At 32.9% G+C, this 18,027-nt stretch overlaps 1 protein-coding gene across 3 annotated transcripts in view; it reads left to right on the forward strand.

Moving 5' to 3' along the window:
• LOC114349379 (serine/threonine-protein kinase Genghis Khan) overlaps positions 1–18,027 on the forward strand; it is a 217,796-nt gene that overhangs the window by 21,925 nt on the left and 177,844 nt on the right. For all 3 annotated transcript variants that reach the window (XM_050648108.1, XM_050648111.1, XM_050648109.1), the window contains exon 2: positions 12,054–12,283. In XM_050648108.1, the coding sequence (XP_050504065.1) occupies positions 12,073–12,283 (211 nt within the window). In that variant the 5' untranslated portion in view covers positions 12,054–12,072. The remainder of the gene's footprint in view (positions 1–12,053; positions 12,284–18,027) is intronic.

Raw genomic sequence — 18,027 nt, forward strand, 5'->3', positions numbered from 1 at the left:
TATTACCATCACTTTGTGATTTTAAACCATTGGCGTACCAGAAAAATAAAATAAAAAGTTTTTCTACAGACAAAAATTGAAATAAACGAATAATTTATAAAAATATATTATGTACATAATAATGAAGAAAAACGTACAATTCAAAAGGATGAATAGGGCTTTTCATTCACAGTCATTTGTTTCGAGCTTTTGTCATGTGTCATATAATATTAATATATCTACGTCGTACGTTATTGGTATTTCACATGATACAAACTGAAGACGTATGACGTAGATATATTAATATTATGTGACACATGACAGAAGCTCGAAACAAATGACAATCGATGAAAAGCCCTATTGGGAGCGTTATAAAAGATTGAGGTACCGCTAAAATGTAAATAACCCAAGCTCTACTGCACGGGAAATATTGTATATAGTGTTAATTTTAAACAATTTCTAACATTTGGGGTAGAAGAAGAGAATACAATTTTAAAATACACCTTCTTAACCTCAATCTGATATTATGCTTAACCTAAAAATGTTTAATACAATACAGAAATAATAGAAATTCCTTAAAAAGTATTATCAATAATAAAACATGGAAGTGGCTTTAAAAATGAGTAAAAAATATGAGAGTCAAAATACTACAAACTAACTTTAGATAATGTGGACATTATAAACATGTAAACTTAAATGTGTAAGTGATGGTAGCTTACCCCATTTGTTTGCACTAAGGCAATGTTTATTTGTCAAATAACCATGTTTTTCCTGTTTTCTGACAGCAGTAACATATTTGAAATAAATAATTTTTTTGTCCAAATTAATTTAATTTTTAATAAAAATGGACAGCCAGTATAAATATTTTAATATTAATATTACTAAATAGAGAATTAAATAACCTTTCATGAGCTATCACACGACCCCTACTCTCAGTTAAAAAAATCATCGATTACGTCATCACGCCGAGATGGATGACTTCACTATTATGATATATGTATATACCAGTACAAAACTTGACCTGTTTCGGTATTTCTCCCCAAAATCGGCCATTCTAGAGAAAATGAATTTATTCCAACCTAAACACTGTATATACTATGCTCAACTTACTTTACAAACATCATAATAAACGATGCTTCATTAAAAAAATCTCAAATATTTAAATCAAATGACACGACGACGTCTTAAAAAATGTATATTTTGAAAAAGTTATCATAATTATAATAAAATGATGTTGGGTTTCCGTAATTTAAATTTGGCCTGTGGTTGGATCAATTACAAAAAAGCATTACGGCGGTAAATTTGAATTACTCCTCCTATGTAAAAAGGAGGTATTATACATATGTATAACATATTTGTAAATCAACAAAAACGGTTTTAGAAAAATATAAGCTTCTTTGATTTTTTCCGACAGAAGCAGATATTTATTCGAAATACCTTAATGCACGCCCTTGTATACAATGCCGATAACTGACCGATACAACTTCTGCGAAGTAAGTACCTTAATCCCACTCTTCACTGTTATTTTTCAAGAAGCACGTGCCTGATCCCTTGATCACGCGTTTTTATTACTCTTTCTGTTGGGTAGACAGACTGTAGGAATGGATCTGGTTGCAAGCAATGAAGAAGAACCGGAAATAAATAGAAGGCTTGTGCCGGCAAATAAAGCCTATTTCGCGATGGGCCACATATTCAAATCGCGAGACGTACACCGGAAAACAAAACTCCGGGTATATAAAACAATAATCAGGCCCATAGTAAGTTATGGCTGCGAAACATGGGTGGCGACACAGAAATCTGCCAATGCATTAGATGTGTTTGAAAGAAAAGTATTACGTAGGATACTGGGCCCAATAAGTGAAAATAACAACTGGCGAATTAGGTATAATAGAGAAATATACGAGCAATATAGCGAACCAACTCTAGCACAACACACTAAATTGCAGAGATTACGGTGGGCAGGGCACATGGTCCGCATGCATGAGAATAGAATCCCCAGAAAATTGCTGAATGCAAGAATGCAGGGAAGAAGACCTGTTGGAAGACCTAAAAAGAGATGGGAAGACGAAGTCGATGAGGATGCCAGGAACTTCCTGGGAACGCGTTCATGGAAAAGAACAGCGGTAAATCGAAATGTTTGGAGAAGCTTATTGAATGAGGCCAAGGCTCGATTTGGGCTGTAGTGCCATTGGATGGATGGATGGATAGTTGGATTTTGATTTCAGTATTTTATAAATGCTAGAATATTCCACAGGGTGATGCGAACTTTGAGAAAAAAACACAGTTTGATTGATACACCCGGTATACAATGAAAATTTAACTATTTAGCAACAATACTATTACAGCGATATTGCTGAAGAATAAGGCTATAATATATTAAAAAAAATCACTTAAATCGGACAACACGTTTAGGAAATTCGAGACATCAAAAATGACCCATTTTTAAGGTGTCCTGTTAATTTTGCACCCTAGTTTATTAGCTATTACAACTACATACATTTTACTTAAGACCGTTCACATCCTAACGCGCGTTTTAATGACCTAAAACGCGCGTTAGCATGTGAACGATCTTAAGTAAAATGTATGTAGTTGTAATTGCGCGTTATCAAAACGCTCGTTAAGCGCCTGACATGAAAACGGGGCCTTAGCTGATTCCCCATATCTTCCATGATTTTTGAAAAAACGCACACTCTTTGTCATGTAAAATTTGAAGTTTTCGGCATGGAATTGGAATTCGAAATTTGGTAAAATTTCGGGAAAATTTTAGAGAGAAAATTTTAGAGAACTATTCGGCAGCAAATATTTCTTGGGGATATTTTGCCCAAAAAAATTTGTGGGGATTATTTGTCCGGGGATAATTTGTGGGGATTTTTTGTCCGGGATTATTTGTCCGGACCCCCTATATCCAGCAGTGGATGCAAAGGGCTGATTGGTGATGACGATGATTGATGTATTGAATGAATGAATGCACACCCGTGTTGAGCTGCCCCCCCCCCACTTGCAAAAATCAAAAAACAAATAGCCCTGATTTATGAGCTATTTATTAGCTCTCATATTCCGCAAACTAAAAATTTTGAGCTCGTTCCACTGAGCAGGAATTTGATACTTTATAGTGGGGGGGGGCTGAGTCAGCCCCCCCCCCCACTACTTAAAAATAGGAATATTGAATCGGTTTTTGCGGCAGAATTACGAGCTATTTATGAGCTCTTGAAATTATATAGTTTCGATTTTTGAGCTCATACCCTTCACCCCCAAACAACCCTTTAATTGATTTAACTTAAGAGAAAAATGCTGAGAAAACTTAAAATATATCGTATTGCGGATATAATTCCTATAACTTATATACTCTAAGAATAAACTATTAAATCACGTGCATTTCGATTATTGAGCTATAACCCCTTCGCAAGAAAACCACCTTATCTTCCCGGCTTAAGAGAAAGTTGTACTTAAAATGCATTAAACTAATTATTTGGCGACTACATATCATTGAATAATTTATAAGATTCCAAATTATGCGCATTTAGATCAGTAAATTGCAATTTATTTTGTATAGTGCAGTCACTGAAGGTAAAAATCAACGATTACCTTCAATTTCGGTGAACCTTCATCGATTTTCACGAAAATTGGTCAGTGGTTAGAGGATACGTCAAGAAACAAAGGTGACATGGTACCACCTTGCGCCTTTACTCTGAGGGTGGATAGCGCCCCTTCTCGGGGGTGAAAATTATTTTATTAAAAATAACTGCACAAATCAATAAAAGAACAAATTAAAAGCAAAATTTATTATATAAAGTTAATAAAATAAGTCAATACTTTTTAAGTTATTAAAGATCAAAGATTTTAATTATTCGTGAAAAAAATGCATGTTATGAAGCGGTTTTTCGTAAATCACTGAAAAACTGTATGTTTTTACAAAAAAGTTAATAGTAGTTTAATTCGTATAGCTTATATTCTAAGAATAAACTCTTAAATCACGCGGCTTTCGATTATAGAGTTACAACCCTTTCGCAAGATAACCATCCCATATTCCCGGCTTAAGAGAGTTGTACTTAAAATAATTTAAATTAATTATTTGGCGACTACATATCGTTTAATAATTTATGAGCTTGCAAAATATACGCATGTCAATTATTGAATTGCCATTTTCTTTCTATAGTGCAGTCACTGAAGGTAAAAATCAACTATGACCTTCGATTTCGGTAAATGTCCATTCATTTTCACGAATTAACAATAACAACTTGGGGTATTAACCTGGGGTATATGTCACCCCTTCTCGGGGGTGAAAATTACTTTATTAAAAATAACCCTACAAATCGAGAGAGGGACAAATTGTGAGCAAAATTTGTTATATAATGTGATTAAAATAAATTAATACTTTTTGAGTTATTAAAGATCAAATATTTTAATTTTTGTGAAAGAAAATGCATGCTTAAAGCGATTTTTCATAAATAACTCAAAAACTGTAAGTTTTTACAAAAAAGTGTTCATCACTAAAATTGAAGCTAATAAAAAATATAATAAATTGCTTACTTGAAAAACCCTTTAATGTTAATTTAAAGTAAGTTATTGGTAATTTAATGTATATTTTTTCTGCGACTGTTCAAATCTAAGGATTCAAGCTTAAATAACGGGAAAGAGATGCATTTTATGACACTTAGGTACTAAATACTTATCAAAGTACTTAGAAATACCTATCCAAAATGAGCTCCAGAAAAAGTTGATAGCATCAAAATCCGCTCACCAATTTTCGTGAAAATGAATGCAGATTTACCGAAATCGAAGGTCATAGTTGATTTTTACCTTCAGTGACTGCACTATAGAAAGAAAATGGCAATTCAATAATTGAGATGCGTATATTTTGCGAGCTCATAAATTATTAAACGATATCTAGTCGACAAATAATTAATTTAAATTATTTTAAGTTCAACTCCCTCTTCAGCCAGGAATATGGTATGGTTTTCTTGCGAAGGGGTTGTATCTCAATAATCGAAAGGCGCGTGATCTAAGACTTTATTCTTAGAATATAAGCTATACGAATAAAACCACTATTAACTTTTTTGTAAAAATTTAGCTTTTCAGTGATTTACGAAAAACCGCTTCAAAACATGCATTTTTTTCACGAATAATTAAAATTTTTGATCTTTAGTAACTTAAAAAGTATTGACTTATTTTAATAACTTTATATAATACATTTTGCTTATAATTTGTTCTTTTATAGATTTGTGCAATTATTTTTTATTAAATAATTTTTCACCCCCGAGAAGGGGTGGTATCCACCCTCAGGGTAAAGGCGCAAGTTGGTACCATGTCACTTTTGTTTCTTGAGGTATCCTCTAACCACTGACCAATTTTCGTGAAAATCGATGAAGGTTCACCGAAATTGAAGGTAATCGTTGATTTTTACTTTCAGTGACTGCACTATATAAAATAAATTGCAATTTACTGATTTAAATGCGCGTAATTTGAAAGCTTATAAATTATTGAATGATATGTAGTCTCCAAATAATTAATTTAATGCATTTCAAGTAAAACTTTCTCTTAAGCCGGGAAGATAGGGTGGTTTTCTTGCGAAGGGGTTGTAGCTCAATAATCGAAATGCACGTGATTTAATATTTTATTCTTAGAGTATATACCCTATAGGAATTATATCCTCAATACCATATATTTTAAGCTTTCTCAGCATTTTTCTCTTAAGTTAAATCAATTAAAGGGTTGTTTGGGGGTGAAGGGGATGAGCTCAAAAATCGAAACTATATAATTTCAAGAGCTCATAAATAGCTCGTAATTCTGCCGCAAAAACCGATTCAATATTCCTATTTTTAAGTAGTGGGGGGGGGGCTGACTCAGCCCCCCACTAAAGTATTAAATTCCTGCTCAGTGGAACGAGCTCAAAATTTTTAGTTTGCGGAATATGAGAGCTCATAAATAGCTCATAAATCAGGGCTATTCATTTTTTAATTTTTGCAAGTGGGGGGGGGGGGCAGCTCAACACGGGTTGAATGCACACGATTCTTATAAATAGTTTTAGTGAATTGTAGGAGCAATGATACGATAATTTATAGACATTTGTTTTTGTTGGCTTTGTTTTGTCATATAGTTTTTAATTGAAATAAACAATTAAAATGTGCAATATATTTGTCTGTGATTGTATTTATTTATCTCATGTACAAATACTGTTGTATTAATTCAAAATCAATTTTGAAACTAATTATTTACTGCGGATAACAAGTAATGCTGTTTTAATGAGATTCAATTATTATAAAGTATTTTCTTTTTGAAGACAGTTATATTCGTAATATAGTTTAGTTTTAAATGATTCGTCATGTTGGTTTAAACATTTTCATTATATTGTTAATTTTAATGTACATATCCAGTTATTTTGACGAATGACGAGTGTGGTACTCAATGATGGTACATGGTACTCTTTCAAACAAACAAATGGTGCTAAGTGCTGTGTGACTTTTGGAAGATTGTCTCTTAAACATCTAATTTTATCGTTAAACTAATGTAAAAATCAACAAATAATGTTGCTCTACAGTAGGTAATTAAATTTTTATGTATGGCATAGGTCTATTATTTTTAAGAATATTGGAAGTATAAAAAATTAACTATATTTTATTTGTAAAACCGTCCATTTGTAAACACTTGATTCTTCCTCGACTGATATCTTGCTTTGTTTTCGTTCAACGACAGAGTTGCCGCGCCCTGTCTTAAGCCTAGGACCAACGACGCGTTGAAGAACGTGTTGAAGCGGTTTGCCAATTTAAACTTCGGCAAAGAGAGATAGAAAATATATAATAGTGCAAACGAGAGAGAACACAGTTTTCACCCCAAAGTATTGTAAAATTAATAAATATGTTGTAGTAAAGAGAAGAGAGACGTTCTCACAAACAATTTATTTTACAACTGACGACCGGTTTCGCTGTCTATACTTTGCACAGCATCTTCAGGTCCCGGTTAAAGTAAAATTAAATGTTTCCGGTATAAGGAATGGATATAGTAGTAGTCAATATCATACTTTTTCTCTGCACTTTGCTAAAAGGAGGGTTGGTAGAGGGATAGATTTGACTGTAATAAATTAACAAAATATTGGCAGGATCTTGAGGGGATTAGTAAGAAAACACGACATTAAACCGAGAAAAATGAAAATTGTTAGTTATATATATAAAGTGATGTTATTTTTAATTAATTGTATAGATTTTATTTATATAGGGTTATAGGATGTTGTTCAGGATGTTCAAGAACTTATAGATGTAAAAATTGGGTGTGCAATTTTTTAGACAAGATTGGTCGGATATGCAATAGTTGTGACCTGATTGTGAAAATTTATTTGATTTGTTTGAAAAATTGGAATTGAAAAATTAGTAATTTGCTAAAAATTTTATATTAAAAGTGTCAATCAATAAAATCATTAATACATAGCTAATTCAGCATTAAAGTCAAGTGTATAGGTAATGCAATAGGTGATATTAAATTTACTGTAATATAAAGTTATAAAAATCTGTAGAGCAATGAAACTTTATGGAATATAACAAAAAAGTTGAAAAAGTAATATATGAAAAAAATAATAATATGAAAAAATTTTCATTTATGTTAATATCTGCTGAATTTAATAAATAGTTGAGTAGGTTAAAAATTAATGTAAAATGATAAACATTTTTTTTGTTTTAAAGTCGATAAATAACACATAACTGATTCTAGAACAAACAGAAAGGAGATGGATATAACAGGAGTTTGAAAAATTTTTGATGGGGAAAGCCATCTGAGCACTACATCTTATTTCTTTTCGATTTTAAGAATAGGCAAATTCCTGTAATTAAGCTTTTTTAGGAATGCTTGATGTCACTTAGTGGCTTAGGAAGGCTTAGTGACATCAAGCCTTACTAAGAAAGCTTAATTACAGGAATTTTCCTATTCTTAAAATTGAAAAAAAAAAATAAGACGTAGTGCTCAAATTGCTTTCCCCATCAAAAATTTTCCAAAAAAAATTTCCAAACTCCTGTTATATCCATCTCCTTTGTGTTTGTTCTAGAATCTGTTATGTGTTATTTATCGACTTTAAAACAAAAAAAAAATATCATTACAAAGAAACCATTTAATTCAGCTCAACCAGGTAATGTCTTCAAAAATTTTAAATTCATTTTTAACCTACTCAACTATTTATTAAATTCAACAGATATTAACATAAATGAAAATGTTTTCATATATGTATTATTTTTTCAACTTTTTTGTTATATTCCATAAAGTTTCATTGCTCTACAGATTTTTATAACTTTATATTACAGTAAATTTAATATCACCTATTGCATTACCTATACACTTGACTTTAATTCTGAATTAGCTATTAATGATTTTATTGATTGACAATTTTAATATAAAAATTTTAGCAAATTACTAATTTTTCAACTTCAATTATTCAAACAAATCAAACAATCAGATCACAACTATTGCATATCCGACCAATCTTGTCTAAAAAATTGCACACCCAATTTTTACATCTATAAGTTCTTGAACATCCTGAACAAGAACAACATCTAATAACCGTATATAAATAAAATCTATACAATTAATTAAAAATAACATCACTTTATATATAACTAACAATTTTCGTTTTTCTCGGTTTAATGTCGTGTTTTCTTACTAATCCCCTCAAGATCCTGCCAATATTTTGTTAATTTATTACAGTCAAATATATCCCTCTACCAACCTTCCTTTTAGCAAAGTGCAGAGAAAAAGTATGATATTGACGACTACTTTACTTACTTAAAGTTTACTTTAACCGGGACCTGAAGATGCAGTGCAAAGTGTAGACAGCGAAACCGGTCGTCAGTTGTAAAATAAATTGTGAGAACGTCTCTCTTTTCTTTACTACAATAGTATGGACTCATACATGCAACCCATTCATTATTTTAATAAATATGTATTTACTTTTTTGATAAAATCGGTCGGGCCCAGAGTAAGGACGATACACCACCAGTGTAGGCGGTAGAATTTTTATTCAGTTTAATTCATACAATGATAAAACTCTTAACACAACGTGGTTAGACCACTACATAGTAAAATTACCACTGCACTGATTGTATCAGCTCCGTAGGCTCAGTTTAAAGGGTGATATTTTGGCACCTGTATGTTAAATCTCTTTGAACTGTGTCATTTTACCGACAGTTCATCGGAAAATGATCCACGCTTTTAGGACAATAAAAATAGGGTAAAGAGGCATGATACAATAACTGAAGCTATGACATGGAGTCGGTGGGCGGGGTTTACGTAGCTACGTCACTCTGTGAGTAGAACAGCATTAAAGTCAGTGTTGTCGTATTGTATAGTAAACGGTATTTATTTTTTTGTTTAAGGTGAATTTTACTTATAATTTGTTAAACTTTTATTAAAAATGAGGTGTGCCGTGTTTGGTTGTAATGTGGACAATCAATCACAAGGTTTCGATACGAATATCAAGTTTTTTAGTTTCCCAAAAGACAAACAGACAGGATCCGGATATCATAACATTCATTAAAATAGGACGGCTGCGTTGGATGGGACATGTAGAAAGAATGGAAGAAGGCGAAATACCAAACAAAATATTCAAACAGATGCCAGTAGGAAAAAGAACAAGAGGAAGACCGAAGCTGAGATATTTAGAACAAATAGAAAATGATATAATAACCTTAAAAATAAAAAACTGGAGAAAAAAGCACGAAACAGATCAGAGTGGAGAAGAATCCTGGAACAGGCCAAGACCCAGAAAGGGCTGTCGAGCCAGTGATGATGATGAAAAGACAAAAAAGTGCGATGTGTGTGACAACAACTATGTAAACGTAAACGTGCAGACAATTTTAACGTTAACAACGCTCGTATCTGTTCAACACATTGTAACAGCGACGATTATGAACGCAATCTGAAACACGAGCTGCTTGGATATTCTCCTAAAAATTTTCAATGCCTTAAAAAAAGCTATTCCATCCCAAAATTTAGCCAAAGCGGGAAAAGGCAAAGTGGATGCTGGTAGAGAGCAACTAACTAATTTTAATGGGAACTAAGCCACAATTTTACTAAAAAATGTTTTTATTATTAATGTTTCGACGTCCAAATCGGATGCCGTTGTCAAAATAAAAAAAATATTAATGAATTAAACAAAAATGTTGTTGCTTAGTAAAAAATTCTTCTAATAATTCATTTAATCTGACTCATTTATACCGGCAATTCAGACATATTATACATTTTAAAGTAGAAGACTTTAAGATTATATTGCCAATTGTTCATTCGATTACATGAATTCAACCCCAACTCAAGAATATCCGTCACAAAAAAAATCATAGCATGTGATCTGTCTTTAAAAATACAACCACATGCAACGGTGACAGTAAAATTCTCTCGTTAGAGATTCCATAGTAAATCACGAGGGAAAACCAGGAAAAAAACCTCGTGATACCATCCCGACATCGTCAGTATTAAGTCTTACTTTAGTTTACTCTCAAAACTAATACCAGATTCTAATATAATACTTACGATAATAATAGTAAGACCTAATACTTACAATGTCATGACGAGGTTTTTTCCTGGTTTTCACTCGTGAATTACTATGGAATCTCTAATGCGAAAATTTTACTGTCACCGTTGCATGTGGTTGTATTTTTATAGACAGATCACATGCTATGATTTTTTTTTGTGACGGATATTCTTGAGTTAGGGTTGAATTCATGTAATCGAATGAATAATTGGCAATATCACTTTAAAGTCTTCTACTTTAAATGTATAATATGTCTGAATTGCCGATATAAATGAGTCAGATTAAATGAATTATTAGAAGAATTTTTTACTAAGCAACAACATTTTTGTTTAATTCATTAATATTTTTTGTATTTTGAGAACGCCATCCGATTTGGACGTCGAAACGTTAATAAAATCATTTTTTTGGTAAAATTGTGGCTTATTTCTCATTAAAAATAGTTAATTACAAAAATGCCACAAGAAAATAGCTTCAGAACAACAGTAGAGAGCAACGCTGTGTATTATACAGTATAATATATACCTAATGAGACGTATCTTGCCTAATAATAAAAAATCATGTTTGTAATTGATTTCTATTATTAGATTATGTTCTCAATAATTATATTTAATCCTACTAAACAAAACAGCACTTCTCGAAAATTTCTCAGCAGATATTTAAAGCTAAAATCCCCAAATCATAATGGCAATGCATTCTAAATGTAAAAGATCTACTCACAACGTGACGTCATGCGCGACCTGAACGAAATTAGGAACGCTGCGTGTCGTATCTTGGGTTATTGTATCATGGTAAAGGGGCAATAAATTAGAGTTTGGTATTAGCTTAAGGGTCATAAATAACAAATTTCGTGAGAAATTTCGCTATTTTACGTTGCGTTAAATCTATTTCACGTTGCGTTGGATCTATTTCACGTTGCGTTGATTCCCATATTCAGTTCTTATCTTTTTCTGTTACATTTTTCTATTTCACTCGGGAGTAAAATTCTGGGAGTGGGAGTTCTTTTTTATACTTATTCTATACTAAAATCACAATAAAAATGCAGTAGAAATAAATAAACCCAAGACACGTTGAATGTTACGAGTGGTTACGAGAAGCGCTCCCGAATCATGATTTACAATGTATAAACTTTGTAAATCATGATTTGGGATTTACAATGTATATACATTGTAAATCATGATTCGGGAGTGCTTCTCGTAAATAACATTCAACGTGCCTTGGTTTGCATAAAAATTCCCAACATCTGTGTTATTATCGAGGCAAGTGCTGTAATAAACTCGCCGCCTGTAATAAACTTCTTGTTTATCTATCGACCGATATTGAATATTGTAGGGCATTTACAATTTACGATGGTGAAGTCTCCCGTTATTCAGGTCGACCATCGACACTTAATAAACTACGTAAGAGGTATCAACTCGTTTTAATATTATTGTTGTCTGATATAACGAGATCCGCTTATAACCAGGTAATTAGTCCGCCATTTCAGTTCTCGTTGTAGAGGGAGTCTACTGTACTATCGTATTTACAGTTTATGATATACATTAGTTAATACAATTATTTCTTGTTGCAGGTGCTAATGTCATTTTCAAATGAGTGAAAAGAGCGTGGGAACCATGCAGGGGGTTTCGGGCGAACGCCGGTTGCGCCAACTGGAAATGTTGTTTCTTGGCGGGCCTGTGCTAGCCAAAGAACAAAGTTTTAGTATCGAAACCCTCATAGATATATTACTTGTTCTCTACGATGAATGTTGCAATTCGAGTTTAAGGAAAGAAAAAACAGTTTCAGATTTTATAGAACAAGGTAAGCTTTTGAATATTTCTATTCTTTAAGTTTATTTTTTTGTATTACAAAAAAGTAACCCACGTAATAAGTTATCAGTAATGTTATTGTACAATATGTACGAAAAATATCAAGTTTACTATTCCTTAGGTAGAACATGATCACGCACTTTCTACCTAAGTACTCTCATGTCCTCATTTAGGACATTCACATCTCGCGTTACGTAAAAAAAGTTATATATATGGACCGTTTACTCTTGTTAGAGTATAGGTCGCTCAAATACTATGAGCTCTTTTAATCTATTTGACGCGGTGGATTAGTCAGCAGTTTCCTTTAGCGAGATTCTTTATTTCTTTTGTGTGCGTTATTTTGTTTTCGTTAACCGTTTGCATTGCCGAGTCTGTTTCCAGTGGTACTATCTTTTGATTTTCATCAGCTAGTTATTTGGGAATGTTTCTACTTTACCGTCTTTTCTCCATATACATTTTCACTACCAATTTCGCACAAATACATCACGTGTTTTACGAACTACAATCACATATCTCTTCTTAGTGCTAGATAGAATAGCAACAAGAGTGAAGGTCATGTATCAAACGGCAATGCAGTGGCTGATGAAGATAGAACTGAGAACGTATAGGTATATAATACCGCAAAATCCTCATACCTCGGTCATATTATGAGACATATCATCAAAAACAGATTAAAAACCTATCTACATTACCAAATACCTCAGGAACAAGCGGGGTTTGTAAAGGGTAAAGGTACAAGGGAACAAATCCTGAACCTGAGACAACTCATTGAAAAGTCTAGAGAATTTTAAGTACCTATGATTATATGCTTCGTTGACTACCAAAAGGCATTTGATTGTGTAAGCGGGATAAATCTGTGGTCAATTTTAATAGAAATGGACGCACCAATGCACCTGGTGACACTTATTAAAAATCTGTACCAATACAGCGACAGTACGACTAGATCAGAAGTTCTCAAACCAATTCAAGACAGAGAGGTGTTAGACAAGGATGCGTGTTATCACCTGACTTATTTAACATTTATGGTGAACATGTCATGAGGATGGTTTTAGAAGGATGGGTCGGTGAAGTAACAGTAGCTGGCAGGAAAATCTCCAATTTAAGATTTGCTGATGACACTACACTTACAGCAGCAAGTGACCAAGAAATGTTTGATCTTCTGCGAAGAGTTGAGTACGAAAGCAATAAAGTTGGTCTGAAAATCAATAAAGCTAAGACAAAAATAATGGTGGTCGACAGATTCGACACTATTCAACTGACTAACATGTTACAGGAGTACCACATAGTAAACACCTTTATCTATCTCGGGTCTAGTATAACTAACCATTGAAACTGTGAAGCAGAAGTTCGGAGACGTATTGGTATTTGGAAAGACAGATCTATCTCTCAAAATATCAAGATGAGACTGGTGAATGCCCTTGTATTCTCAATATTTCTATACGGAACAGAGACTTGGACTCTTCGCGCAGGTGAGCGCCAAAAAATTTATGCCTTTGAGATGTGACGCTGCCACCAGCAGCATCACATCTCAAAGGCCTCACAATGGCTTCACATCTTGGTGAAATCAACTCAATATTAAAAAAAGGCTGTCCACAATATGTCTGCAACGAATTCTGCAATTCTTTGGTCACGTGGTTCGCGGAGGTGACGACAGTTTGGAGAGATTAATTGTTTCTGGAAACGTTCCGGGGAGAAGATCAAGAGGACGATCACCAACTAGATGGTCTGACCAAATGAAGAATTCAGCTGGAAACTCATTCTGCGAAGCTCTTAGAGCAGCTGAAGATAGAGACCAATGGAGAAACATTGTTAGGAATATTGGAAGAAATCACGATCCTCAGTAATGGGGAAACGACAAGAGAGAGAGAGAGAGAGAGAGAGATTATGAGACATGATAGATATTGTATATTGCAACTGATAACACAGCGTTAAATAGAGAACATACGCGCACTTGGAAGAAGAATACACTCATGGCTTCTAAACTTACGCCAATGGTTTGGACTAACATCGGTTTTGGACTAACAGCAAAATTTGGTAGGTTTTAAGAGATAGTTATTGCAGATTTTTTGACATAAAATTAAGAATTTTATATTCACCATTAGCGTGCATACGGGTAATATGATCAGTCATACTACACGTATGCGCTCTAATGGTGAATATTAAATTCTTAATTTCATGTCAAAAAATGTGCAATAACTGCGTCTTAAAACCCACCAAATTCCATTGGCATATCTCAACCGGTTTTAAAGCAATAAAATGAATCGTCAGTTTGTAAGAAAAAATTCAACATCCCGTATCTCAGAAACGAAATATTTGCGGACATACGTTTATAAAGCCAACTGTCATTATTTTTTATGAAGAATTACCCCTTAAAGTTTGTAGCACTTATTTAGAAACACCGTGTATTGATGAAGAACATGTCTAGTTGTTAAAGTACCTAACTTTTTTATTATCCAACATAAGCGAATAAATAAAAAAACAGAATGTTAAGAAAACCTGGGGCTATAGTTGGGTTTTAATTTCAGTATTTTATAAATGCTAGAACATTCCACAGGGTGATACGAACTTTGAGAAAAAAAACACAGTTTGATTGCTACACCCGATATACAATAAAAATTTACCTGTTTGGCAACAATATTATTACAGTGGTATTGTTAAAGAATCAGGCTATAACATGTTCAAAAAATCACTTACATCGGGCAACAGGTTTAGGAAATACGAGAAATCAAAAATGACCAAATTTTTAAGTGGGCCGATTTCTATGCACGTAAGTTTAGTATATAAATAAATTTTGTACACACTTGAATGAAAAAGAAATCGTATATTAAAGTGGGTAATAAAGGTATTTTATTTTCCTTAATCGTCAATTTATATAAAAATATGTATCACTACTTAGAGTCGTGTGTGTGCGCATCGTGTTGAACATTGGATATTATACATGTATTACTTTGACTTTTAACTTCTTTTTTCTTTAAAAGAGGTTTTCTTAAAACTCCATCATCGAAAATTTAGAAATCAACGATTGATTCTTTTACATAAGTTTATCCATATACCTTAACGTTATGAATAAAAATTCCATGCGAAAACCGTTTACGTATTTTTTGGATGAGCATTCTTTTAGTTTTCAATAGTTTCGATCGCTCATCGAGTCAAAAATACCACAAAATGCGTCATTAGGTTCGCCCATTGAAAAACCGGAAGTGATCAATATTAACATTTTGCGCTGAAAGAAAAGTTATAATTATAGAAAAATACTAGAAATGGAAAATAGTAAATATATTATTTACAACAAGAAAACGCAATCATTTCATCGACAATAAACAAATGTTTGTATTTTGAAGCAGTTTAAAAATAAACTTGATACATTTTTGCCAAAAAATACAGCCTTTATCTTGCCAAATGAAAAAATCAGGATGTCATTAATCACTTAGGTACATTACATTACATGCAATGCGGATAGTTCAGTTGATTATGCTGTAATGAATCTAAAATGCAAGCTGCAGTTATTGCTGTCCAATTTATCAGTAAAAGATTTATAATTGCAGATTAAATTATATGTAGTAACATTAAGGACAATTTATATAAATGAAAAGGTTTTATCGTCACATTTTTTGATATGAAATGTTGTTTCTTCTTCTTCTTAGCCTTCTCCATTCTTAGCATTCGTCCATTGTTGGACATAGGCCTCTCCCAACTGATCCGTCGGTCTCTATCCTGAGCAACATACTTTCAATTTGTTCCGACTATTCTTTTAATGCCATCTACCCATCGCATCTGTATTCTTATCTTTTTCTATTTATCTCTCTTCTAAGATAAGAATATAGAACAACAAAGCATAAATTAAAAACAACAAAGAGGTCTCTAAAGCAATTATATAGAAAGGACATCAGGGCATATAAAAAGGAGAAAATCTCGCAGACAATCGAGCACAAGAGCATGCAGATATTGAGAAGGAAATTGACGAACAGCAGGAAAGAAATTATCAGACTAAAGGGAAAGAATGGCAAACTAACATCCAACAGAGAGGAAATGCTAGAGATAGTAGGAGACTTCTATAAAACACTATATACAAACAAATTGGACTTAAACCCGACAGAGCATACAGAACAAAAAAATATGAATCGAGGTTATTCATCAGGACAATCACTCTGCTCTCATCAGGACAATCAAACATCTCTTCAATATCTTAGAAATCCAAGCCATACCAGCTGAATATGCTACATATGTTCTATATTGCTATACGGAATGGAAGCTTGGACATTGAAGAGACAACACATAAGAAGAATAGAAGCGTTCGAAATGTGGTGTTACAGAAGAATATTGAAAATTCAGTGGGTTCAAAGGATTACCAATGTAGAAGTGCTACGACGTTTAAATAAGGAGTTAGAAATTATGAAGAGTATAAAAACTAGAAAACTGGAATATTTGGGTCACATTACCAGAGGAGAAAAATACGAGTTGCTGAGAATTATTATGCAAGGAAGGATCCAAGGAAGAAGAAGCATAGGAAGAAGACGCATCTCCTGGCTGAGAGAATGGTTTAACTGTAGTTCATTACAACTGTTCAGAGCAGCAGCAAACAAAGTGACCATAGCCATTATGATATCCAACCTCCGATAGGAGAGGGAACTTTTAAGAAGAAAGAACCAGCTGAATGGAATAATTCTATAACGCTCCTCATACATAAGAAAGGAAATCAAACATAGCTCGAAAACTATAAGCCAATCAGTCTTCTAAGCCACCTGTATAAGTTATTTGCTCGAATAATCACTGCCAGAATTGAGAACAAACTAGAAACATGCCAACCAAGAGAACAGGCAGGTTTCCTCCCTGGGTATGGTACAAATGATCATCTAACTTGTCTAAAGGCCCTAATCGAAAAAACTATAGAGTACAACCGGCCGCTGATTCCAGTATTTGTTGAATATAAAAAAGAATTTGACACTATCGAGATGGTAGCCATCTTAAGAGCTTTGAGAGATTGTAGAATCGACTACCGATATACCAACATTATTCAACACATATGTTACTCATCACAATTAAACGATTTTTCTTTTAAAAGAAGCATCTTGCCGCTTTTTTTCCAATACCGTTTTCATGATTTAATTTAAGTTAATATTTCCCGAGATATTCTATTTGTTTATAAGCCAAAAAATTGTTTATAATTTTAAAATATTCCTGGGGCCGCTTATAATAGTCTAATTTCAATTCCGTAAAGTACATTAGATAGGTATAGTGCCTTTTTATACAAAAATCATAGTTATTTTTATGCATCATAATTATTGTGGTTATTATAGCGACCGTAAATTTTTAATTAACAATTCAATTGTTGCTAAACTGTTAATTCAATTTCCATCAGCTTCTGGAATTATAATCTATACGACAAGAGCTTTTATATTACCAAGTTGTTTAATTATTTATAAACAATTACTTACCTAAAATTTTAGTTGAAAATTAAAGATTTTGTTGGAAAAACCAGCATTTTCCGGGGAAAATTTTCGTCTAAGTGAATCGGGAAAAACACGTCTCTATGCAGAATTTAATTACGGTGAATTTTTATTTGGGTGTTTTTGGTGTAAAGTTAAAATCTTTGGAGCTATAGAGCAAAAATTGGAAAAAATACGATTTTCTGGCGCCATTTTGTTTATAAAAAAAGTAGCACACTATCTGCTGACTTTGCATACCTATATTATTAATACGTATAATCATAAGATTCGATTCCAGCAATAAAATTGC

The sequence above is a fragment of the Diabrotica virgifera genome, chromosome 4, assembly GCF_917563875.1.
Source record: "Diabrotica virgifera virgifera chromosome 4, PGI_DIABVI_V3a".
Classification (NCBI taxonomy): Eukaryota; Metazoa; Arthropoda; class Insecta; order Coleoptera; family Chrysomelidae; genus Diabrotica; species Diabrotica virgifera.